The 26,684-nt window shown below is 38.4% G+C and overlaps 1 protein-coding gene across 1 annotated transcript in view; it reads right to left on the bottom strand.

Annotated features, from left to right (window-relative positions):
• Positions 1-23,507, bottom strand: part of ATP10D (ATPase phospholipid transporting 10D (putative)) — a 30,117-nt gene extending 6,610 nt beyond the window's left edge. The window contains exons 1-18 of the mRNA XM_054294467.1: positions 23,242-23,507; positions 22,277-22,471; positions 21,111-21,315; positions 17,071-17,156; positions 15,832-15,938; positions 14,955-15,086; positions 13,993-14,120; positions 13,596-13,848; positions 10,047-10,282; positions 9,194-9,382; positions 6,526-7,141; positions 6,273-6,379; positions 5,286-5,412; positions 3,952-4,136; positions 2,465-2,774; positions 1,818-1,894; positions 1,156-1,281; positions 586-786 (exon numbers count right to left, since the gene is read on the bottom strand). Of these exons, the coding sequence (XP_054150442.1) occupies positions 586-786; positions 1,156-1,281; positions 1,818-1,894; positions 2,465-2,774; positions 3,952-4,136; positions 5,286-5,412; positions 6,273-6,379; positions 6,526-7,141; positions 9,194-9,382; positions 10,047-10,282; positions 13,596-13,848; positions 13,993-14,120; positions 14,955-15,086; positions 15,832-15,938; positions 17,071-17,156; positions 21,111-21,315; positions 22,277-22,471; positions 23,242-23,507 (3,546 nt within the window). The remainder of the gene's footprint in view (positions 1-585; positions 787-1,155; positions 1,282-1,817; positions 1,895-2,464; positions 2,775-3,951; positions 4,137-5,285; positions 5,413-6,272; positions 6,380-6,525; positions 7,142-9,193; positions 9,383-10,046; positions 10,283-13,595; positions 13,849-13,992; positions 14,121-14,954; positions 15,087-15,831; positions 15,939-17,070; positions 17,157-21,110; positions 21,316-22,276; positions 22,472-23,241) is intronic.
• Positions 23,508-26,684: the final 3,177 nt, after the last annotated feature.

Raw genomic sequence — 26,684 nt, 5'->3', positions numbered from 1 at the left:
GTCCCACTCCCTCTGGTTTTCTGTGCTAAAAGTTTGGACAGAAATTACTGACAGACCAGTATCATGTATAGTGTTTTCACATGGGAAGGCAAATTTCAGAACATACCTGTAGGGTGAAAAGTACCCTGACTGACAGAAGTTCTTTGAGGATTATTTGAAATTAATCTGCTATGGTTCTTTGTCAGTTGAGACTTTTATATGACAAAATAAAAAAATAGAGTATACAGAGTGCCCTTATCTTGTTCAAACAACTCCCAGTTTGAGGGAAATTTGGACAGCTGACACAATGAATGAAATAAACATGCTGGTAACAATGTTTGTCTAGTACATCCCTTTACCCAAAGTCCTGAATTTCTTTTATCATCCACATGTCTGATAAGATTGGGTCTATTACTGAAAAGACCCTAAAAAATCTTTTGAAAACCAGGTTTTTATTTGTGCACATATTGCACAGGCCTTGACATTTCCTAACAGAGAAAGTAATTTAAAACAATGTTTATCTGAGATGAAACATAAAAGAAAGGCAGAAATGGCTCAAATGCTGACCATTTCAATTTGCTTCAGGCCAAGCACTCTGTAACCTACCACAGATTTCTGGCTCATTGTGTAAAGCTGTGGGAGTTCCATGAGTATCTCTGCAGATACATCTTTGTCCAAGACACCATAAATGATGGGTGGCACCGATGTAAAAAGGAGATTGAAAAGAATCAAGATCCAGTAATCAGTCATTGATGTGCCTGAAAACCCGCAGAAAAACTGGTACCAAAACAGGAGATTCACATAGGTCTGAAAAACCAAAGATGACATGATGAAATTTTAGCCATTGACAAATGCTTTAAAAACAAGAGGGCTGGTTATAGTAATCTCTGGAAACATTTAAAAATCAGACATGACTTGCTGAAACAGTTGTGCTGCCACCATATTAGTAGTGCCCCTCACCCACTGTTTCATGAAATTAAACAATGGCTTTGAGTGGGAAATTTAGGCCAAGAAATAAGAGCCTCTGGCCTCTGCAGACAAATGAGAAACTGAATTGTTTGACACATGCTTTTGAAACCATTCACAATAGGAAGAGAAAAAAGAAAATAAAGCCTCACTAAACCTAACAGTGCTCAAAAATACGTAAAATTCTCCTAGAATGGGACAGCTACATACCACATTCTTGTAGAAGAAGTAAAGCACCATGTTGGTAAGTCTGGTATAACACCAGTGACCATGGACAAGCAGCAGCTTCCTGAGGTGTCTAAACTGAGAGATTGCAAAGTCACTTGCCATCACAGCCTGTGTCACACAAGAAGAAAAGGATATGCTATAACCAAACTGTTAAAAACAAGCTTCAGATACCAACAACCAAGCAACTTACCAACTGCTGGAAATTTTTATTTTACAATTTTTTATACACAGTGCTTGCCGGGTTATCCTCCCTCAGATATCCCCTTCCATACAAGACTTTACAACTAACACACAGAGCTCAGTCCAACACAGCAGGCAGGAATATGGCTGTCATCATTCTTACCACACAATAAATCACTGCATAGAAATCACTGACACTGACACTTAGGCTGCTCATTTCCCTACAGGACATGAGAAATATGGACCTTGCTGACAGGCAGCAAACTATTGTTTGAAGCTTGACCTGTGGCATTCAGCTTCTGATTGCTCCTGGTGGAATGCTGAGGACGGGGTGTGAGGCTCAGGCTGCAAAGTTTTGCCCATGTAAGGGAACAGACTGTGGAGCTATTGGGTCTCCAGAGTACATTCTGAACTGATTTTAAATGGAACCTGACATCTTTTGCATCTGTCTTAGGATACACTACCTGCATGCCTTCCTGGCCAGATATTCCCACACCAGTGTCAGCCACCTGGATCATACTGACATCATTGGCACCATCACCTACAGAGAAAAGAGGAAAAATCAAAACTAGCTTTGCTGGCTATCACATTGCTATGGAGGTGGCATGAAAAGACAAATACAAACACCAGAGAGTTCAGAGAAATACCTTTTTATGGCCAACACTGAAAAACACTAAGGAAAGCAGGATTAGTAAGTGGAACACACAACTGAATTGAGCTATGTTCTCCAATAGATCATAGATGTTCCTTGTGTCAGAATTTAGCTGGCATGATGCACCACAAAATATGAGTGCTTTAAATCACAGCCAGTCATCTCCCCTCTGCCTCCTAATTTTGGGTGGTTATGATGGAAAAAAAATCGCTCTCACTTGCTGCTTTGCATGGTTCATAACAATGACTCATGCTGTTCTTACTGCTGTATACTGACCTAAATTTATAGACTGAATTTGCTACTTAGAAGACAGGCATCATCTCATGTCAGACACAACTACAATTCAAAGGATTATCTTGCTCATAAAATAAATTTTGTGACAGACATTAACAAAATATACAAGAGAAGAAACTGGCTTCTACTTCTTTTCAGAGAAAAGATGATAACCACAAGACTCACCTACAGCTAACGTCATTGCCTTTAGCTTATTTCGCACCAGTTGAACCAGGACACTCTTCTGCAGTGGTGTGGCTTGGCAACAGACTACAGCCCGACATTTTTCTGTGAGTTCCAGGAAAATATTCTGTAGGCTGTCATGAAGGACATGTTCTAAAGTCCTTCCATCAATAACCAGGCCTGAATTGAACCCTTGAGCCTGGGTGGAGGGACTTGCAGAGACATTTCCAAGTTTCTCACTGTGGTTTTTTTTGACAGAAGCATTCTTCTGGATATCTTCTAAAATTTTGCTCATTACCAAGGCACAGGCATCCTAATAAAAGACAAGAGAAAGGCATCTTATGAAATTCTGTTTATAGTCTGCCTCCCTTTTTTTAACTCATAAAGTACATATGGGGAAAATGTCAAATGCTGTCCTTGTATAGTATTTATCTTGAAAGGCTCAGACAAGAGGCTGAATACCCCTTTAAAATCACAAAAGATGTAGACTGCTGTTAATGAAAGTGTGATAAACTTTGCTTGAGCAGATTTGCTTGGGTATTGCACTAAGAGAAGAGAGAAAAACCTATGCAAGCCAGAAAACCTTCACAAATTAGCAGGAAGAGCAACCACTAAGGATTCTGTAATATAAATACAGCTTTGATAAAACTTTTGCTCTCTGTTTCTTTTGTCTGGCACGCAAAGCCAAAAGTGCTCTTCATATCACCTTACAGGTGAGCTGCCATGAATAACTGAGGAACTGGCCTTGTGGAATGTTTTACCTTATCAGAATCAATATGAGATGCTCAAAAAGTTTGTGGTATCAATATATATAAAGCACATGCAACACAGAAAAAAATACATCTTCTTAAATCTTCTCATAATTTTGCTTTGAAATGCAACAGTATCAAATCCTGGATTTTATTCCTGAGCCTAGTTAGAGGGAGGAAGAGCACTTCTGCAAAAGGGGCTTAGTTCTCATTGTCCAGTAAGACACTAATTTCCCAGCAGAATAAAAGGAAAATGTTGGCACAAATCAAACTCCAAGCTTTCCCCAAACACAACTGGACTAAAAATCCTTTCTTTTTTCACTTTATTTTCCCCACAGTTAATTCTTGCCACACTATCTTTTATGGCATATATGAATTGTATTTCTTAAGATACATATAAGCAGAGAAAAAAAAAGAAAAATTAAAGGTCTTAGAACAATCCTCTAAACCTGAGGCCAAGTCAACTCCTTAGCTTACCACTGAGAGGCATTAGGAAGTTTATTCAATTAAAATAATTAATCATAATGTAGGGACTGCATATAAAGAAACAGATTTTCAAACAGACTTTCTACATACATAGAAAGGATTTCATATTTTACCCACAAGGGTAAAATATGAATAATACAGAAAAGCAAATGTTCTTTGATTTCCCAAGCAAACAACATTTGCTTTTCTGTATTGTCCTGTGGACTAGCCCTATTGAATTTTTCAGCAGAGAAGAAAATCTACTTTTCTACCCACCCTAGTCTGTGATTTAAGAGTGAAGATTCTGTCCTCTGGTTCCAGCAGTTTACAAGCATAGGCAATGTTGACAGCTGTCTCTCTCTTGTCACCTGTCAACATCCATATTTTTATTCCAGCTTTCCGCAATGCCTGTATTGTGTCTGGAACACCCTCCTGCAGGCGATCTTCAATGCCAGTGGCACCTAAGGTCAGACAAGCAGAAAGATTAATCCTGCTGCATTTCCAGAGCCAAAACGCTTCAAGAGTGACAGGATGAGCTGGTTCTCTCTTTGTACCCATATCCCAAAACAGACATGCAACCATGATGTGCTTGGAATTTCCTGAAAGCAAGCACCTTGCAGTATAAAGTTGTTTAACCTCCTTATTTTCACTTCCATTTAATGTTAGGGCCAACCCATTTTGCTTATTGTCACACCAGAGACACAAGCCTGCAAGACAGCAGGTCTCCAAAGCAGCTTGACTTCCCTCCATTGGCTTTAGTGGCAAAGGATACCTGTATAGCCTTAAAAAATCATCAGTTTGCAGCACTGCTCTAGCTTCTCTCCAGAAACTGAAGCCAGTGATCCCAGAATTCCTTCAGTATCAAGGTTTATTGCATTTGCACCAAGCAGATATGACACAAACTGAGAGAAGGAGCACACTTTACACAACAGGATCTGTCTCTCTTCAGCTTCTAGCATGAGCTGCCTTTACCACCACAGTCAGATCTTTGCACTTTGTTTTCCCAATGTTATTTGCTGGGCAGTTCTCTAAAATGATTATCCCAGACTGCCTGCAGTTTACCTTCCACACACCTACAGCAAACACTTTTGTTTCATTTCTGCACAGCTGAATGACCTTCAGAGGAGTGGTTCTGGCAGAAGCATGCCTTACTTCTCTCTATGTTGTTAAAGGAGAACACAGCACAAGCACATCTGCTGTGCCATGAATGCAACACTTATAGGAAACATGCCCAGAAGTGGGATATCTCTGAGTATTTGCACAGGCAGGCCTGTGACTTGTTACTATCATTTCATGTGTTTGTTATAATTACATTTAAAAAATCTAGTGAAAATAGAAAAATACATAATATAAACAATAAAAGAAACAAAAAACCCCCCATAACAGTAGATTTTTACAAAAAACAGGAAAGCACCATCTATTCTCAGTGTGCTTTACAACTAGTACAAACTTACCAGTGAGATTTATGAAAATTCAGGAGTGATGATAAATTCTAAGTCTGTAAAAAGCTATGTGTTACACAGATTGAGATTAACACAGCCCTCTGCAAGCAAATTCCAATTATGAACATCACAGGCATTTTCCTGAGATTTACAGTATTTTCTACCTACCAAGCAAAGTTAGTTTGGTCTCAAGCCTCATGGCAGACTCAAGCAGCAGGTCCTCCCTATTGTCAATGCTGGTTTCTGCTAAAAAACGATGATTTAACCACTCAGCATATTCTGCATCACTCATCACCTACACAGGGAGGGAAAACATAGGCATGTATCTACACTGGGTTTTGAACAGTGCATCAGAAGTGTTCTTATGGTTCTTCTGCTGTCCCCATCCCAAACCTACAAGTGCGGCCCTTGGCAGCACATTGCTGACATGCTCCAGGATGTCCATAGATTTAGTACAATGTTCAGAGTGTTAGATTACTTTTCCAGGCTACTTACTCATTGGCACCCTGCAGGTTCCTGCAGATTTCCATTTGGATAGAAGGCAGGCAGGGCAATGGGCACAGTCACCTGCAGCACTGACACTGCCACAGAACCATGCACAGCTGGGTACATCTCGATGGCTGCACAGATACACAGCCTGAGCTTTCACTTTGCAAAAAGCTTTGTCAAAAGGCTTCTAGCCTGTTTCAGTCCCTATGGAATTTTACTTCCAAGCAGCTTGGAATTTAAAATGGAATCTCAAAACACCACTTCAGTTATGCATCCACAGCTTGTAACACTGCAACTGTTTGTGAAACCCAATAAAACAGGTGTGACTTAATCTCTTTTCTGTGTCTGGAATTCCACCTAGGGTAAGATTCACACAGTGAGACCTGCTTGTGACTCCTGAAGAAAAATCTGGCTATTTGACAATCCCTGTTTTAAAATTAAGATGCTAAATGCTTGGCATCATGAACTGACAAAAATGGCAATCTAAAAGATGTCAGGAATTGATCAGTGTTTTCTTAGAAATTCTTCCTAAATGAACATCAGGATAAACAAAATGTGACAATAGAAGAATCTGTTTGGAAGACATGATGTTCGCTCCATTGGTGGTACCACTGAGGCTGGTCACAGACTGCAAACATTCTACAAAATATGTATTAAAAGAAATACCTTCTTAGCAATACACAGAGTGCGCAGTCCTCTTCTGGCATAATCATCCAAATGCTGCTGAGTTATCTCTTTAATCTTCTCTTCAATTTCAGAATTATTACTATGGACTGTCACACAAAAAGAAGAGAAAGCAAATTAAACATGCATGTTTAGGCTCAATTTACCAGAAAATTTTGAAGATCTAAATACAGTCTTGAAGTAGCAAATTGTTAAAACTTATCATTAAGGAGTGAATTACAAGTTCTATAGATACCTTCAGATGCACTTCTCAACAAATCCATCATGACTGAGTCTGCACCTTTTGTGTACACCACCACTTGGTTGGAGATTGGATGCCGAACCACCACTGACATCCTTTTCCGCAGCGAATCAAAAGGCAGGATATGCAAAAGCTGAAACGTTAAAGGCCCCAGACCTGCAAAGTCCACAGTTACTTGATCTGGAGTCCTAGACTGTAAAACACATTTATAAGCCCTAGCAGCATGAACCAAGGCAGCTTCATCTGGACTCTCAGCTTCATAACAGAGTTTTGGTGTGGGAGATAATTCAATAGATGACACAGCATGGTTGGGTTCACCACCAGCAGCTACATTCTCTACATGGAGTTCTCCAGGCACTTGAGAATTTTCTGGGCTGTCAATAGCATGAGGTTCAGAAATCCTTTGAGCATCTCCATCCAAAGTAGGTGAAGCCAGTTTCATTCTAAAAATAGACAGTTTTCTCACAAAAGTATTGGGGCTTTCAGATGATGACTCCTTTACACTTGGAAGTGGAGAAGAACTTAGTCTCCAGACTGAAAACCTCTGGAACATTTGCCTGATTTCCTCAAGTGATTTAATAGGCATCCTACTCAGTGAAGAGAGTCTCATCTGGAACAGAATGGATAGAGAAAGTATTTATGTTAAATTCTTCCTTTTTATTATATTAAGGAAGGACACCTTACAAAATAGGTATGCTTCATAATGAAAGCAGTATTTTAAAATTTACCATGGGTTTGACTGCTTGTATTAAAGATGGCCAACTCAAGTAAACCATTTGAGTACAGTAGGCAGCCTCTAAAAGCTGTAAAAGTACTTCAGGTCTGAAAATTGGATGTGTTTCATGAATTCATGACTCCAAGCAATACTTCTCTTCAGAACTTCCAGTAATGAACAGAGTAAGTATGACACTGTAACTTTTTGAAGTTGTGGCACATTGAACTTTAAACACTTTAACCCTTGTTCTGAAATAGCAAAATACATGTGAAGAATAAACCAACCCCCTCACACTAACCAGCTACAAGAACTGCTAAACATTCAGTTTATGTTTATCAACAGTTAACTGTTGATAACTTATCAACAGTTTTCAGTGGTTTGAATTAAAAGAAAGTTCCCCTGTGATCAGTGTTATAAAATAATTGGCTTCCTGTTACTCAGAGTAGCTAGGGAGCTAACAGCTTACAAAAATAAGGGATAGGGATACAAGGCTGATACAAGGCATTCCTTTCTCACTGCTGGTAAGGACGTAAGAATGAGTTACCAGGAAGCATGTTCTCTTTTGCCACTGAAAAGCAAAAGGTAGGGACAAACCATGGCTCAGTCCTCCACAGTTCCAGCAAGTTGCAATGTGTCTCCATTCAACATCATGGAAACAGAGACTAGGAATCATGTCCTTTCATTGCCTCTTCCTATGGCAACACTGAAACTTCCTGTTGCCTTGAGTTCTCCCCTGTCATTCCCTCATCATGAACTCAGAAACCTCCTTCCACATTGCTCCTCCCAGTCTACCTATTAGTGACCTGGAGAACTTCTACCCTGCTGGCGAGTTATTCAGACATATTACTCTCAAAAAACCAAGATTCTCACCTGTGAGAGTCTCCATCCCATTTAAGGATTAGGTAACTATTGACTATGAACTCATCCTCCTCACATGGATCTCTAGGCTGCCTACCGGACACTTTCTGGGAATGCTTGGAAGCACAATAAAACATAAAGCTTATTTATAAACAGGAGGTACTTTATACCCCACAGGATATGTTTTGTGAATGTCTCCAGCTATGGCTGTGGGTTTAGTACCTAGACAGACACGAAAATCTAGTTCTGCACATGTCACTAATTTTTTTTTCCAAAAACAAAGTCAACAAATGTAAATCACCAGGTAATGAGGGAAAGAAATCAAAGCTGAACTTGGGAATTATCCTGCAACACAGTCAAAACTGGCAAAAAATAGAGTTATGAAAATCCCACACTGAAAAAACCCAAAAGATTTGAAAAAAAGTACTATTTTTTAATAAAAGTTAGGTTGTGTGCACTGAAAAAAAAACAAATGGTCACTCCAAACTACTAAACCAGGGCAGACTAGAAAATGCACTGTTAATTCATGGTGAAACAAGTTTAACTTTCTGCAAAGCAATTTTTCTTCAGACTAATATACATATAAAGCTTCATCTTCCATACTTTTGCTGCATGTCTATTTGAATAGTCAGGGAACAGTATTCCATGAGGTAAGAGCATTCTTAGTTTCAATATTCTGTGAATCTTCAGCAATTATTCTTATTTTTTGGACAACAATAACCCACATGTGAAGGTAATCTGACTGTTAATGTATTATTACAGGAAGTTATACCCATATCTAAAGAAACCTGTAACTAGAATATGGAAAAAATTACAACTGCAATTTAATATCCAAATTTGTCTTGTAAAAGTTACAGATGGTCACAGAAACAAGAAGATTGAAGCCAATTTATCAGTATTATTTTATTCATTAACTCATTGCACTCCATGGTTTTACAGTAATTACCTTCTTCCTAATAGGACAAAAATGCAGAGGTGAAAATGAGAATTTTTTAAATGTCAGTTAATAGTATTTTTATTTTTGTAACTGAACCAAAAGGAGATCAGCTACTTGTAAATATGGTCAAATAACCAAAAGCATGACCTTACCTTCTGATGTGTCTGATTGGGGCCTGAGACTACAACAGTATTACAGATTGCCAGAGCAAGAAAGAAATCAGTGATATACATTGTCTCCAAAGATAACTCGCTGCTAGCTTCTTCTGATTGTTGATAGGAATGAAAAGAAATTTGACTGAACTTCTCCAGCAGTTGTGTGTCTGGTACAACATCTGTTTCCTATTATGAAATGAACAAAAATTTCATCAGGTTATAAACTTAGCCTCTGGAGGTTAAATCAGTTACAGATGATCAAAATGTAGAAGTTCATACAACTTCCCTCCTGTGCTGAGTTGTAATACCAGGAAACAGAGGAACACTGGCATCTTCACTGCCTTGTGCTAGTCCATTGAAAATGGCAAACTTCCTGCCCAAAGAGGTAAACACTAAAGGCTTAGTTCATAGGTTTAGACACTTCAACAGAGATTAACTATGATGAATGATATTCAGATACCTTCAGGTACAGAAGCAAAGCTTTCTCCTCACATAACCTCAAATAAGTATTGACCATATATTAAAAACAAAGGAGAACGCTAGAAACCTCTTAAAATAAAAGAACAAACTGTTAAACTGTTATTAAGTCAGTAATTTCATTTGAATTGATCGTGGATTGATCATGGATGCAGAGCAGCAAGATTCAAAGTACGGAACTTCATGAACCAACATGTGCCTGTGATGTCAGTTGTAAATAGCATGCAACCAACCCATCATGATACCCCAAATTTTGGTGGAAGAGAGAAGGGATTTCTTAAATGACAACCAATCTGATCAAATGGGAGTAAAAAGAGATACCTTCATGAGTTAATTCAGAAATTTAGCAATAAACCAAACAGCTTCTACTTACTATGGGACTGCTGAAAGCCATGTGTCCTGAGTTGGGAATATCACCTGCTTCATCTTGCCTTTTGAATGCCGAGTAACTATCAGATAACTGGTTCAAAGACTTTCTCTTCAAAGGTTCACACACACCTCTGCAGTTGTGCCCCTGACATTTTGATGTAGGGGTTGAAGAGCCACAGTGACAATCAGCTGAATCCTCATCCTCTGAATCAATCTCTTGATAGGATTCCAACCTCTTTGCTAAGGAAAGGGAAACAAAATTATTGTTCCATGAGCAAAATCAAACATGTCCAAAGTAAGGAATTACTTATATAGTTAAGAATAATCCACCATTTATGAAAAATTAAACCTGTAACAAGCCACCACACTGTCTTCCTGTTTGAGCAGCATTCTACTGGATTGAATCCAGAAGACAGAACAAAAATTATCTGAATTCTACATAATTGGAGTTCAAATAAACTGGAGTCATACAACCTCCAGAAGGGCACATTGATGGGAGTCAAATGCATGTTCAAGTGAAGGGAAATTGCATAGAGGCAGGAAGGTAATAGCTTGTTTCCTGTGAACACTGTGGCTATCAGAAGACCCAATGGCTCCATATTGTGGTAAGATGAACTCAGGCTAGGTATCAACAAAACCTTGTCAGAGATGATGGAACAAATTAGAATGGAATGCCTGAGAAAGCACTGAATTGGACTTTTCTGGAGGTTCTGAAGAAATAAAACAAAGAATTTCATAAAGAATAATAGCAACAATTCTACTCTAAGCCAGAAAAACAGGACCAGACTTCTGACGAGTTTTCTAGCCATTATGTTATGATGGATCAGGATTGTATGTCAGAGGTTTGATAAATACAGCTGCTAGCAGGAACTCATTCAAACTGTGTTTATTGTTTCAGTATTGGACACCCCCTCACAAAAAGATACACATTTTCTGAGTTTTTAATTGAAAAGCAAGTTTCAATAACCAAACTTTGTCTGGACATGTATAACACCTTTGTGCCAGAGATGTAAATGCAGCTCTGTTTCTCTCTACAAATCAATTGTGTAAAGAATCTCTGCAGCAAATGGAAACACTCCTATGCTATCATGTTCTTGATTAAGAACATATCCAAGTGTTTGCACTGGAGTTCTGAGAGTGTTTGACCATGTGCCAGAAGCTGAAATCTCTGGAAAGCACTGGAAGTACACTATTCAGCTTTCAAGTTTTACCTTGCACTGTGAAAACAGCATTCCATGAGCATACACTAGCAGTTCAGTGCCTAAAATCCACAGACAGCATGGAAAAACTGTTCTGAGAGCTGTGCATTGCCTCTTTATTTCATTGAAGTCTGAATAGAAACAACGGCATCCTAGCAAAAAACCAACATGAGCATACATTGCAGACATGTCCAGCAACACCACTAATTCCCTATTTCTTTATTTCAGGTGGTACCAAATGTACAGGAAAGAAGTGAAAAGCAGGATATCATTCTGCTTTATGCAAACAGAAAATCTTTCCACAGGTCTGTTGCTCTAAATGAGATGGAAATAGGTTTATTATGTCATTTGCGAGTCTTGTATTTTCTACTGTCTTCTCTTTCTGCAACACAAATGAAAGAGTCCTGTCCTGCTATTCTGATGAGTCCAAGGAAACAGAGAAACCAGAGCTTACACCTTGGCAAGCCACCTTCCTGATATCAGTATGAAACTAGTAACATAGCTCTTTTAAATAACAGCTAAGTGGGAACGTAACGTTGTGGGGCTCTCCACAACTACCAAATACAAAATCACACAAAAGGCACAGACACATTTACTGGAAAGCAGCACCAATGACTTAGTATGTGTGTTTGTAGAGGCAGGCTGGGACAAAACACACCCATTCTGCTCTGCTCCAGGCTGTGGAGAAGCTGCATGCTCTGGCTGAAGTAACACGCGGCATCTCTCACAACACCACACTGCTCTACTGCCATGGTCCAAGAAACACACGTCACTTTAGACAGAACACAGCCTGGGGGCATCTCCATGGAGGATTATTCTGAATCACAGGCATCCCTTTACCCCGGGAAATACAGATATAAACCCAGAAATACATATTCAGATTAAGCAGCTTCTATCAAAAGACTGTACTGTGTTGCACTGCAACTCTTACCATATGTAGCAAGAGCCTTGCAAACAGCAGCTCTATGCATCTAAACAAATATAATCCAGGGCTACAAAACAGGCCCTCCAATGTTTTTCAAACTGATTCTCAGGGCTCACATAATTTCTAATTTGTTAGGAAGAAATGCATGTTTACTCTCCAGGGAAAAGATGGCACAGGAGGAAGTAATTATGTACATAATCAACAACTAATAATTTTGGAAGATAACTTTATGTGAACTACTAGCAGAAGCATGTGGAGGCATACTTTCCCTGGCACACTGAGACATGAATCAGCCACAGTTGCATCACTCATACTACTCTTTGGTTTCTTTTCTGAAAGTTTTCCTTGATTTAGGAAACACTCTGAAAATATAATGCCAAAAATGAAATTAAAATAAAATGCCAAAGAAGCATCTGGGAACCCTCATCGTAAGACTTCCAAAAAAACATGTGCAGCAATTGCTGTAAAATTTGTCTGTAATATCTGGTCCTGTGACACAACAAAAGAAGGGCTGAACTGATTCATTGCTGTGGCCAGCAGAGTGTGCCTTTTGCTTGTAGTTATGAACAGTTCTATCTGGCAGCAAACCCTTAAAAACCACAAAGAGGGTTTACTACACAGCTGTGCCTCACATGTCCACCTATCATCAGCACCACAGCCTTGATCTCATATGGAATATTTGCATTGTCCACCAGCAAAATGCCTGCAGGCACTAGTACATATACATGGTAACTGTAATAAATACTTTGTTGCTTTACTTAATTAATAAAATGGCTAATTAAAAAATTCATGTCAATCTGCCCAATTTTCTCTTGTGTCTGGAGCTGTATCTTCTCCCAGCTCCCAGAAGACTTCAAGTTGTCTCTCATGAAATACACACTGACAGATCCTACACTTTTAGACAATAAGACAGCAACTATTCATTGACACTGCTTCTTGATTTTTTGCCTAATAATAAGCATCTGTGTAAGATCTAAGTAAGAATACAACACTAATTTTCAATGAAGGTACTTACCTCTGCATCATTAACACACATGGACACACATCTGATTGACTTGCACCTTAAAATTACTGTTAAATAACGTATTAATGCTGTTAAGTATTTAATTTGGGTTACTATGTCCTCAAGAGCAGAACTATGTCAAAGTGGAGTCTTAACTTATACTACATAAAGGTGGTACACTGCTAGGACAGTCAACAGAATGTTTAAACCTTAAAATGCTAGGTAAGCATTAGCACTCTAGTTGAAGGGAAAAAAAAGAGGAAAGAGTAGATGGGCAATATTCCAACATTCTGGGTTCTGAATATTCCATGGAGAGAAACAAAACCAAGTAGGCATGATTTCTTCCATAAGGAGTAAAAATATTTAGTTCATGGTTTCAAATATGTTGGAAAAATGATCCAGGTGGACAAAGGTTGAGTGTCTTACCATTTTCCTCATGGCAATACTCCTGTCCTGCAATGCTGCACCTCCGAAAAACCATCTTATTTTCAGTGAGGGTTCCAGTCTTGTCAGAGAAAATATACTGAATCTGGCCAAGGTCTTCAGCAATATTTAGTGCTCGACACTGAATACTTGAGTCTGTTTTCTCATGGTAAAAATCAATGTCATTCTGTATTAAATAAATTTGTCCCAATTTGACAATTTCAATTGAAACATAGAGAGAAACAGGGATCAAGACCTAGCAAAATAAAACATAGGGATTAAATAACACCAAGGTCTTTGGCCAGTTACAAGCACAAAGTAGCTCTACTGAAGCCAAAGAGTTACGTCAAGGGTACAACTGAGATCAGAATATGACTCATGCTCAAAGCAGATCAGTTACCTGTAACAAAATTATCATTGTCCAGAACATATAGAAGCCTGCTAATGCTGGAGGATTCGATTTCCCATCTGGCCTGGGGATGTTAAAAAAAGGTATTTCTGAATACCTACTTAACCAAAGTCCATGACCTTGAAAACAAGCACAAGATAAAGTCAATCAGTTTTATGTAAAGTGTTTCACAGCTCAGAGTTATTATGTTAGCTGTTACACTCTGCAGTTCTTTCTAAGCTTTTAAACTACAATTTAATATCTTGGGGTTTTTTCCCCAACAGGAGTCCCAAGTTTCAATACATACGTGAAGAAACACCTTACATGCCTTCCATCAACTGCATCTATACAACATATCTCAGAAATAAACAAAAATTAACTACACTTCACAAACAGTTTCTTCCCTCCAAAAAAAACTTGCTGGCAATTAATTTTCTTATCCTTGCTTGTTTAGGTTTTAGTCTACTAGTGAACACATTATCATGTCATAACTTTTAAGTGTAATCTGAAGAAGTTTTATTAAACATATTTTAACATATTTTAAACACCTTTATGATCTGTCAGAAAAGTTAGCCTGTTTATATGTACTCAAGCCAATAATTTAATCAACCTCTAAAATACCAAGTCAGTCCAACTCTAGTTACACTAGGTCTCTCACCTCAGTGTGTACATGTATCTCATATTACCTGAAAAATCCCAGGGGAAAACAGGAGTTTTGCTGAACAGTTAGTTAGAAAAAAGATAAATCAAATGGAGAAACAGGATCCAGACCCAAAAATTCACATCAGGAACACACTTTTTAACCACACTCCAGATCAAACATGACAACACTAACTTAAACCTCACAGAACTCCCAACTTTCAGGAAATTACATCTGGATGAAGACTGACAAAATCAATCAGGCACAAAATAAAAAACTAACCATTGTAGGCTGAGAAAGGAAAATAGCAGGAATCCGAGCAATTCTCACTTACCTATTGCACCAGTTAAACACATCAAAAGTAGGAGCAGAACACACCAAAGAATATCAGTGTTCACTTTTCTTTCCAATTTACTACGCTTGTAATGAGGGCCGCTGTTATTCAGCATAGCTTTGGTTTCATGACCTGCAACCAAACAGGAGGTTGAAATTCTCTAATAACAGGTATCACAACTGCAAGTGCTTTATATTTCCAAAGCTTTGGGAAACAGAATATTTATATTAAGTAATATTTGAACAGCCATTATAAATATGAGTAAATCAGATTCTCCTACAACACATGAATCCTGTCCTAAAGAAAACTGAACAAGTTAAATCAAAATCTGTCATGTATATGTCAACTTTTATTAGCTTACATTAAACATCACTAATATTCTTTCCTTTAGAAACATTCTTCTTGACCCTTCCACATTATTTTAACATTTTCTACAAAGCCCTATACCTATGTTACAACTATCTGGCTGGATACATCATATTGATTAGTGTAAAAAACTCTGTCCTTTCTACAAATTGTAGAACAGAACCAGAAGAACAGTAGTAGCTTCAGTTTTGATTAAGAAGAAAGTCCTAAGCAAGTCACACACTTCCATATCCATTACAAAATCTCAGTTTACCATTGCAACTAACAAGTTGAGGATAAGGACCTGTTCACACACAACAGATCTGCCCTTCCAGGAATAATCAGAAGTATCAGATGTTACGGTGAAAACAACAAACTTAACTCAGATATGAATTCTTAATATTTCTAGCTATGGCTGCCTTCTGCTGGATTCAAGCTTTTACTCTCCCAATTCCCCTTTGTACAGTACTGTTTCTTAGGGCACACAACTACCTTGTTTTCAAGTCTGTGAAAGCCAGGGCAGTTCACTAACCTGCATATACCACTATGCCTACCACAGCTTCTGTGTTTCTTACTGTGCATCCTCGGAGCAGTAAGTTTTCCTTGCTGAGACCCACTCGGTCCATGTTTGAATGCTCACTGCAAAAAAAAAGCACCTCATGTCAGCTGTAGGAATCCAGCAATTACCAACCAGGCTTTGCAAAATCATTAGGAACAGATTTCCCAAAGAAGCTGCAAGTCATTGAATGCCGTCCCGACATGTCTGATTGGACTTTTCAAATGAATGGAGTAACAGGAAAGCAGATCACCCTTTAAAATCTGAACATTTGCCATCTGGTATTTGAGAAGCAGGCAACACTATTGAAAAGACTGGAAATCCAAACACTGGAAATCTAAACCCCTATCCTATTCAGATTATCAGTATCAGAAAATTTTTGAAAAAAATATTAAATCATAAATTTCCTGTGAGCACCGTCACTCCTGTGGTATACTTCCAGCGCAGCTAGGCCCACTCTTTGTCAAGGTGCTTCCTCAGAGACTAAGATTTATATTTATTTATTTTTATTCTCAAATATCTAATGTGTCAGTGTGCAAAGGGAAGAATAAAGACATTCTAACTCTCAAAACCTGAAAACAGGTCACCCCATAAAAAAGTAGTTTGTTTTCCTATTATCTATAGGAAGTCATAAACGTGTAAGTATCACAGAATCATAGAATGGCAGGGGTTGGAAGGGACCTTAATAATCATCTAGTACCTTAATGTCCCCTCCAACCCTAATCACGAAGAAAACTCATAAACCCAGTCTGAAGAAAAGACAGAGATAGGCATACTGGTCAAGAGGAGTTTGATCAATTGACTCAAGGTTACACAAAAGAAATCAGAGTAGGAAAGGAAGTCAGTCCTTCCGATTTCTAATTCTAAGCAATGCAGCTTGCCCAGTCAGGCTGTGGTCCAGACCAAATACTACAGATACCATATATTATGAAGGGCAGATTTAAAACAGCTATTTCAAGTATGAAGTCTGCAAAACAACCTAAACTAAGATGTTGAACACATTTAATACAAAATAAAAAGCATTAGTGCCCCATCTGCTGCTCAGAAAACCCTTCTGGAGCTCTGTCTGCTGTGCTGCACTCAGAAATGCAGTGGTGCAAACTGACCTCTATCCATATCACTACTTCTTAAAGCAAACATTACAAGATCTCCTAAAATTAGTAAGAATGCCATAACAAATGACAATAAGTTTAAAGAGCCAGCAAGCCTACTTACACAAAGCCTCGGAAACGATTGAGGTCATTGTTAGGACTTTCACACTCTATTCTACTGGAAAATTCTTCTGGATCAATTTCAGAGACCTAAAGCCATGGGAAGGGAAAAAAACCCAGAGAACTCAGACAAAATGTGTAGAACCTAAAAACATCATAAATTTAGAGGTTCAGATACCACTATCTAACAATTTAGCCTCTAAATTGTAGGTTGCTGGTGGTGTTGATGGTCTCCTACTCAGTATAAATCAGATTTACACACCATAGGACTTCCTAGTAAATATTAAACACTGTCAAGTATCAGTTGAATTGCTGATATTTTGAGAACACTGGAGAGGAAAAAAACGTGTGGAAGGATAAGGAGGAAGAAAAAAACACAAAAGCAGTAAGAACATCTGAAAGGCAGAGATTTCCCATAGATTTTTCTCATTGTATGATAATGAAAAAAACAGAAAAAAGAGACACTGTCTTCTCTGCAAGCAGAATTTCTTGCAAACAGACTTTTTTTCCCCAATACCATGACCAGGATGGTTTCCATGCTAACACAAAGCAAGCAGGTAGAACTTTGCAATGATGTTTGAGACTTACAAGTACCAAAGAAAGGCTGTTATAAAAGACCAGAACTACATATTGCAAACGAAAAGCAGGTGAGAATTTCAGTGAAAAGTCAAGTGAACTAAATCTCCTGTATTAATGAGAATAAACATGACCAGAAGTAAGAGAAAAACCAAAAGGCCTTATCTATGGAATTACCTGCTATTGTGATTTAATTTCAATTGATGGCATATGAATATGCTTCTAGTCTCTAGTATAACACAGGCTTCCCTCTGGTAAAACTGAGTCATTTCCAAGCTGAGTACCTGCCACTAACTCTTTGGAAAGTCATTTGTTCTACTCTTTAAAAAAACTCCCAATGACCAATTTAATGTTTCAAACTCCCAAGCATAATTCTCTAATTCACAGGTGTTAGTGAATATATCTTCGACATAATTACAAGTCTCTGAGAAGGCTGTATTCCATCAACTGGATGGCTTCACACTGGCAGAATAGCATCTGTGAGCTTAAAACACAATCCTGTAAGTAGAATTTGAAACTCAGAAGACATCATATTGCCACAAATACTTTGTTAGCTTGATTAAAATTCTTTTTTGCTATGTTTTGCTATATTGATTTGTTGCACTGCATCAACGTGAAGTCAGTATGAACACAGCCTTTGACACAGATACATTCAGTTTCTCTGCAAACTTAGTTTACTATGAAAGACCTGTCTCCCTACTGGCCCTTCTCATGTTGATTTGCATGGGAGGTACAACATTTCTGTAAGATGTTATAGACAGAATGCTTGACAGATGCTTTGCAAGCATTTTGCACTGTACACTGATTACCCAAATAAGAATTAATCTCAAAGTAAAATAGCCAAAGCAGTTAATCATTTTCTTCCACTGTCTGGAGACATCTAAATATATATTGCTAGTGGAGCTTCCTGTAATGTACCTTGAAACACCAAGCACTGAAACTCTGGGTGTAATTTATAGTGGACACAGCTATCTACACTCTGCCAGCATAAAACAGAGGTTACAAAAACTATGTCCAAAAGCAGCTGTCTTGATATGGACACTCAGATCTTCCTGGACTATAAGTTTATTTTCTATATTTTTTCATTATAACTGTAATTTTGGCAAAGCAAATACTGAGGGTAGAAGCCTTTGTGTGTTATTTCTTGAGGAGTTTTCTTATGTTTCCTGGCACAAAAGAGAAGATTTAAATTTTGGCAGAATTAGGATTACTTGAATTTTGTGTAAAGGTCCCTAAAGAAGGGAGACAATAAAGATAGAAACTGAGTAAGGGAGTTGGGAATGACAGGCATCAGACACTCACTGACATGGGGAGATGCAGATTCCCAGGGCCAAGCCCGCTTGCTTTGGCTGTGCTGTGTTCCTGCCACATACACCATTTGATAACATAGCATGGGAATGGAGTGGGTGTATGGCTAAGGTGGAAGAGGAGACCTAGGAATGCCTTTGATCAGCTTGGCTTAGGCTTCCCAGAAGAAAAGAACAGCACTTGCCACTAGGTTTGAGGATGCTGCAGTCAGGGCTGGATTCAGTCACTGACCATACAGGCTGACAGGGAACCAACTGCTGCAGTTCTTTGCTACTTCTTGTAATCTAACAGGAAATATTTGCTGCTCACAGTGTTAGTGCTAATGGCATAACAGTTCCTCCACCCCCATGAACCTGTACGTGGTTCAGCTAACCACATGAGGGGTAGAAGGAAGAGGAGATTAAACCCTTCCTAAGAGGATGCAACGTTTTAGTATCTTGAAAGCAGCAGAGTAATGTCAGTTTGTTCACAAAACAGTTTATCACCCTCAGGAAGTCAGTCCTCTTCTGTTTTATGTATTTCTCTTTAAATGCCAAGATGGTTGGAGACAGTGTGCTATGTTTCATTACCCACTGCTATTTAAGAAGCCTCAAGTTACTTTCTCCATTTCTTTCCTGTTGTCATTTAAGCATTGAAAAAAATAATTCAAAAATCCCTATGAGAGTTTCAGCACCTGCCTCTTGCTTTCAGTTTGCCTTGTCTTCTCTTAAAGGAATTCCATGTGCATCAACAGGTGCCCCATTGATAAACTTTTTCACTGTGTTTCTACTTGCTCAGTCACACAGAAGCAGGACATAACAACCTTGGAAAAAGATTAAGACTCTGTAATTCTTGTATTCATATGTTCTTTAATTTGGTGTTGTTTATTCCTTTTCTTCTGAGGTTAAAAAGTGGGAGAGGTCAGTCAGTCAACCCCTTACACAGCACTGCCAGTTTTACTCAGCCTGAGTTTATAAGGACAAATTCCCAGCCTGGAGCTCAGCTGGAGGTGCACTCAAGGTCTGTGAAGCAGACCATGGCTGCACATTCAGAAACCAAGCCATCTGACAAGAAGATTCCACAGGAACTATAAATGTTTTTTTCCTATTTGATGACAAAAATGAACAGTCCTGGTGAAGGAATTGCCACTTTTTTTGGACAGCATGACTCTTCCTAGAATTTTGGTACAGGCTTTCAGAAAATGAAGAAGTCAGTCTTTTTCCTGAGTGGAACTCAAATCAAACCTTGGTAGCAGGAACTGCTACAAGAATTGGGCCACCTCAATATGCTGTACGCCTGAAGAACCATTGGAATTTTGCTTTGTGTAATAATATGTATATAAAAAAGGATAAAACAACCCTTCCTGCTTTGCTGTTTTAAGATTAAATCAAGAAATAAAAATAAAAACAGAAGTAAAAATAAAAGTAAGCATGTGACTGTTAGGGGATAAGAAACAGCCTCGTACACGGATAGCACGTCACACCCTTGGTTTTACCCTACCCACTAAGGAATGGCACTTAGAGACAACTTCTCCTCATTTCCTCACCACTGCTGTCAATTCAGAGGCAGTTCAGGTAATTTTTATCTCCAGAGGTCTTAACACTCCATTGTTATGGACAATACTGAAGCTCCCTGCAGTTGTTTTAAGCATGGTATTCCAGCAGCAGAACTGAAGTCTACAGAAATGTCAGGACTCTTTAATCTTTTAATATTGTCTTTTTTGTGCCAGCCTCCAGCATTCTGGCTGCTAGGCATAATATTAAAACATTATATGGGAGTAACAAAGTGTATGCAATGTGAAGAAAGGGTGAAAAAGATAGTACCTGCTATTCTCTCTAGGCCTTTAGATAGCACAGAAATCCCTTCTAAAAAACTTCAATTTCTCACCCATGACATGTTATGCACCATAAGTAACTACTTGAGGTTTACATTAATTGTTAATTTCGCTGGTTTTCATTACTTGAAATAGACCTGTCTTTCTCTGGGTTATGTGAACATGAAAAGATTTGCTCCAAAACCACTCAAGCAACAAATTAGAACTGTGTTACCTAGTACCTTGATTTTCAGATGGGGATTGCTGAGCTACCATGAATTAGGCAGTCTAGAGGGCTGTTTGGGATTTTTTAGTTCACCACCTGTCATGTCAGCTTCCTTACACCACTAGAAAAGCACAATTTTTACCTGCTCTGAATATCCTCTCACCACCTGTCTCTGCTTTAGATTGGTTTCTCCATCAAGGCCTGCAGTTTCAATATAACAGATCCCATCTGGGTCACTGGAATATAACAGCACCATGTCAGCAGGAATGATTTCATTGCGTGAAAGCCGGACAAAGTCCCCAACATTGACATTTTTCCAGCACTCATCTGTGTATTTCTTCTCTTTCCTGAAATACACAGAAGAACAGTTATTTTTTTACAAATGCATAAGCTGAAACTGAGAAAAATCTATAGATGCTATTTGTGATGGCTACAACAACATATAAAAAGTGACATTTTCCAAAATACTTGTTTTCCCACATGGAAACAGAGCATGCAAAAAAAGAAAAAAAACAACCCATTTGCTATACTTCCTTCACCTTTGTATTTTACATCTTGGAATATCCTTTTATGACAGGTATACAAGAAAAACAATTATGTGAGCAGCACTGGTATATTCTTAGAGAAGTTTTTTGATGGTTAATTTAGAATATGATGCATTCCTGTCTTTTTATCATCCATGATAACAGATGCCTAGCAGACTCACCACTAGCAGACTGCCTGCCTGACTTGCACCCACAGTGTGTAACACTGCAGTTCTGCATGGTGGAATACAGATGTTAACACTCATACTGAATGAACTGTGTGATGCACACAAGTAGAAAACCATCTTGTTCTCTTTGGGGAAATAGCATCACACCATGAGTATGACATGATGCCCTTAATGAGTGATAAACTAGCAACCTTTCAATTTCCATTAAGCTATTTAAAAATAATTAAAAATACACCTTTCAAAACAAATGCTATGTTTGACAATGCTTAACTAGTCCAAGCACCTTGGTTAGTACAGTACAAACACAGGCATGAACTCATTTGCCTCAAAGCAGAACTTTTTTTCCATATTTTACACTAATATGATAACCATTTAACAAAACTGGTGATCTAGTCACAATTAGTTCCTGAGTGAACAGATCTAAACAGCCCTGCTTGAGCAGGGGTGTTAAGACTAAATGACTTCAGAGACCTTTTCCAAATTATATTATTTTATGCTTCTATAAGTATCCAGAAGGTAAGCAAAAGAGTTATTACTTTCATATAATAGTCATAGTCAAATAATAACAATAAACCACAAACACTCTTGTCTCTTACCTGCTATATACTTTGGTTACTAAGTTGTTTATCTGTTTATCCATTTTGTACCTTGAATAATCTTCCAGACCATCCTTCACTGCAATAATTGTCAGAACCCCAATCAGAGGTAGCATTGTAATTTCTTTTTGGAAAGCTTCAACTAGAGGAACCCAATTTAGGACAGCCAGAAATAGGAAATATAAATTGGCAATTCTGAAACAAAGAGAAAACACAGGATTTAACTGTGCTAGCAGGCAATGATCCTCATTTCCCCACTCCATGCTATACAGACATTTAAGTTACCAGCAACTTATCTTTTCTTCACCCACAATTTAAGGAATAAGTATCCCAAACTCTGTTTTCACTATCCAGTCAATAGACTACTTAGCAACACAGTTGCTTAACATACATGACCAGGTAATGCAGAAACCAAGAATCCTCCTGTATTTTCAGACTGTTGTCCAGGCACATGTTTTCCAGAGTGAGGCACTGATGAATTTTGCACTCTCAGACTTCCAGGTCCTTTAAACTTAATTTTATCATCTCTCAGGGAAGATGACATATTTTAAAAAGGGAGCCATCCTGTAACCTCCTTGTGTAGCTTGACAAATCCGCAGCTCTCCAAGCAGAAGGAAGATGAAAAAAATTGGCAAGGCAGAAAGACATGAGGGAAGCAGAAATAGACAATTGCAGGAAATAAGCTGAAAATCCCACTGTTGATTGGTGTGTGGCAGTGCTCCAAGAGCAAGGAACAGTTCCATAGTCCAAAGAACAGAATAAGCAGAAAGTACATAAGCTAAGGAGAAAAGGAATAGCTCAACAATGATGATACTCAAGAAACTCTGGCCATATATAATGTATCTTTTCAGAAGTGATAGGTCAGCAAGAGGAATAATTTTCTAATATATAGTAACACACACAAATGTTTAAATAGAAGGATTCAGCTTCAGAAGATTTACCACAATCAAAAAGGAGTTCCTTACCTGTGAAATTGTTCAAATAAATTCCGTGGTAAAAAATTCAATAAAGTATACCTAGTAGTTCGTATTTTATTGTTCATGTACAGTTTTGATACTTTTTCATACTCTTCCTTAAAATGTCCCAAACAGGGTATCACTGTCCTATGTTTGCCAGTAGTTTTTGATGATTGATAGCACTTGGTACTTGAATTGTTGCTGCTGCACTCTCTGCCCTCTGTCGATATCAGTCGCTGCCATTGGTATCGGGCCCAGCGGATGGGATCTGCCATTGCACCTGAAACACTTTACAGTCCAAGGAGAGTCATCTCTCTGAAATGTCTGAAAAAACAGCAAGTTACACAACAATTCTGTAAAGGCTTCAACAAAAAGTCACAGCTACCATTTTGAATGAACCTAGGGAAAAAAACCTAATTTTCATAATGAACCCAACCCAGACTGTTAATAGGTTATGTAAAGTCAGGAACTTCTGCTTCAAAGATTGAATTTATCTGAACTTCATCAAACCTTTCAGGATTCTATAATTTGATTACTCTGTTTAAAATGCACAATATTTTTGTAATAGCAGTCCACCCACCAGTTTCTCATGCTGTATCATGGTGCAGAAAGGCAGACAAGCTGCTAATTCTGCAGAGAACAGCATTTTGAAAGGAATCCTCATCTCAGACACTGTAGTCCGTGCTGATGGTTAACAAAACTTCTTTAACTCAGAAGTCAACAATCTAGTAACATGCATCTGAGTACAGCCTTAGACACAAAGTGAGGACTTGCCAGTGAAAGGAACTAAGTAGCTATTATCAACCAAACTTCTTCCAGTGAATTAAAGAGGTTTGAGAACTTTTAACAAATGACAGAGGATTAATAAATTTCATGCCAATGCTTCTCCTTTATCCACCTAGCTAAGCTCTAGCATTCTACCCAGCAATTTCTTTTCCTACAGAGAGCCAAAGTTCATAGCTATAGGTGATACTCACTTATAGATAAATCTGTTGCTCACTTTATCAAATCACCCAATGCAGTCAGAAAAGGCCTCTTGCACAAACCATGCTTTAGAAGAAGCTCTAAAGCACTGGTTTTTATAACAAAGGTTTTTACAATTTGAAACTTTTAACTAATGGTTGCTACATTTCTTGTATTACTTCTTCCATAGAACAGTTCATCTCATATTTGTTTAAAACTGTAAATTGTACAAGCCCAAAATCACCAGTACTTCTCGCTTTGGGTTATATTCCTTCCATCTGGTATCTTACTGCCTGCATAGATTCTAGCAAAATTTTTAATAAAGCCTCTTTCTAAATTCCCACACAAAAGTTGCTTCTAAAAATTGCTGGATCTTCCTAAAGGAAATCTCTTTACAACAGACTCTCCTGTGTGGTAATCAAACTAATTTGGTTTCAATCAATTCAAGCTTCTGTTCATGTGGTATCTTTCTCTTCTACTGACAAATGCCACTTTGTCCTGCTCAGATTCCTCCAAAATGTTGCTCTAAATAGGAATTTTCCAAACTATCAACTTGACTATTTTATCCAGACTATCTTGTACATATCTTTGTTGATTCTTCTATTACAACTTCAGAATTCTTGACACGTGAGTGCAATGCCCTCACGAGGTCCTCTAAAAATTGGGTACTATTCATATCTCCATATCAACACACTCTGTTCTGAAAAAGGAGATTCTTCACACTTCCTAAAAAGTCAGGATGTCTGTGTCACAGCTAGAAAGCTTTTCTCTAATGCTTATCTGGCCTCTTCATCGCATCAAATTAAGATGGGACATTTTTGTCTTATCACCATTAGATGTGGTAGCCACTGACTGTCATGGGGCTTCAGAAGGCTGTAACTCTGTACATCAAAATCACCTTCTTTACAAACCATGACCTGCACACGAAGGAGAAAAAAACCCCACCAAAACCTCTACATAACATCTCCTCTCAGCATCCCCTGGCAGTACCCTGCTGTGCTTCCAAGGCCCTTCAGCTCCCCCAGACATCATGAGGGTCCAGTCAGAGGAAATGGCTTTCCTTTTTTCCTCAGTCCTAAACCTTGTGGTCCCAGTAATCATCAGACTACCAAAGGCCACAAGGGAATGTAGCAATGTCTGGGACTTCTAGGAGAAGCAAGAAAGAAGAAGTTGTGAAGATTTTTTAAAATACACGGCATCCTCGTATTTTCACAGAATGTGGCATCTTCTATCTTTGCTTCCTCTAATCCTACTGCATGGGAGACAGTTCCCAGAGGGACTGCCCTCTGCAGAGAGGTTACTATCCTATTTTAGTCAGGGTCAGCCCTTCCTCCAGAAATGGGAACTCACATTTAGAGCAGCTACTTCACACCAATGAATCGCTTTAAATGTATGGCTACCATACAGACATACATATGAACACTGATCAGTACACATGTGAAAGAGATGCTTCAGTAAATTTACACTTTTTTCCCAGGATGTCTATTAATTGTCTGAGCGTGAAAACAAGTAAAAGACTGAAAGGTCATCAAGAATGTTTAGGGACACTAGCAGAGCGTACTGCTAGTGGAGTCCATACATGACTTTCAATAAAATCAGAGCTCCCAAACCCCCAAATTAATGCAGACTCATCTACAAAAGTCAGGACTGAATTAAAGAACAAAGTACTGGAAACTAAAGAATTTTAAAAGATGACTGGCTGAAAAGAGGTAGGTTGGGTGTTTTTCCTGCAATAACAAATTTCAGCAGTTCAGCGATTAAAAAAGCCCCAAACTTCTGGATTCTGGATGGCATCCTTAAGGCCTGGCCATTTTGAAGAAACAACAATTCTCCTTAACTGTCTCTGCTGTGACAAATCAGTAATTGTAAAACAGATTTTGCACAATGGAAGGCCTTTAAAATAAATGTTTGCTTTAACTAAAAATATGCTGGATTATCACGGAGAGTTTTACCACAATTTTGTCTGTAAAATTTATCAGACTCCTTCAAGCTTTCATCTTTAGCATGAATCATGCAGGGTGTGTCCATTAACCACACTTGTGCCCAATAATCTGACATATCTCTACACATTGTTACAGTGTACAATGACCTAGGAGCAAACTTAAGAAAGTAAAGGCCAGGAAATTTTACAAGACACCACCAGCAAGGTATCTGAGAGCAGGTTACATTTGTAGTGAAAATCATGTTTGTTTTCATAAGATCAGGAAGGGAAGGAAGGAGGGAGGGAAGGAAGGAGGGAAGGAGGGAAGGAAGGAAGGAAGGAAGGAAGGAAGGAAGGAAGGAAGGAAGGAAGGAAGCAAGGAAGGAAGGAAGGAAGGAAGGAAGGAAGGAAGGAAGTCTTTCTTGATCTCCCAGGGCTAATAGGAATGCAAAAGCTTAAACAGGAGATCCTGTTCATTCAGTGAAAATTATTTAGGCAAAATAACACATACAGCTAAAGTATACCTCACAAATTTCAAAACCTTCCAAAATCTAAGTATTTTTGGTTT

The sequence above is a fragment of the Melozone crissalis genome, unplaced genomic scaffold (genome assembly GCF_028551555.1).
Source record: "Melozone crissalis strain CALT ecotype California unplaced genomic scaffold, PUWL_Pcris_2 ptg000006l_1, whole genome shotgun sequence".
NCBI lineage: Eukaryota > Metazoa > Chordata > Aves > Passeriformes > Passerellidae > Melozone > Melozone crissalis.
This window is presented reverse-complemented; position numbering and strand designations above follow the sequence as displayed.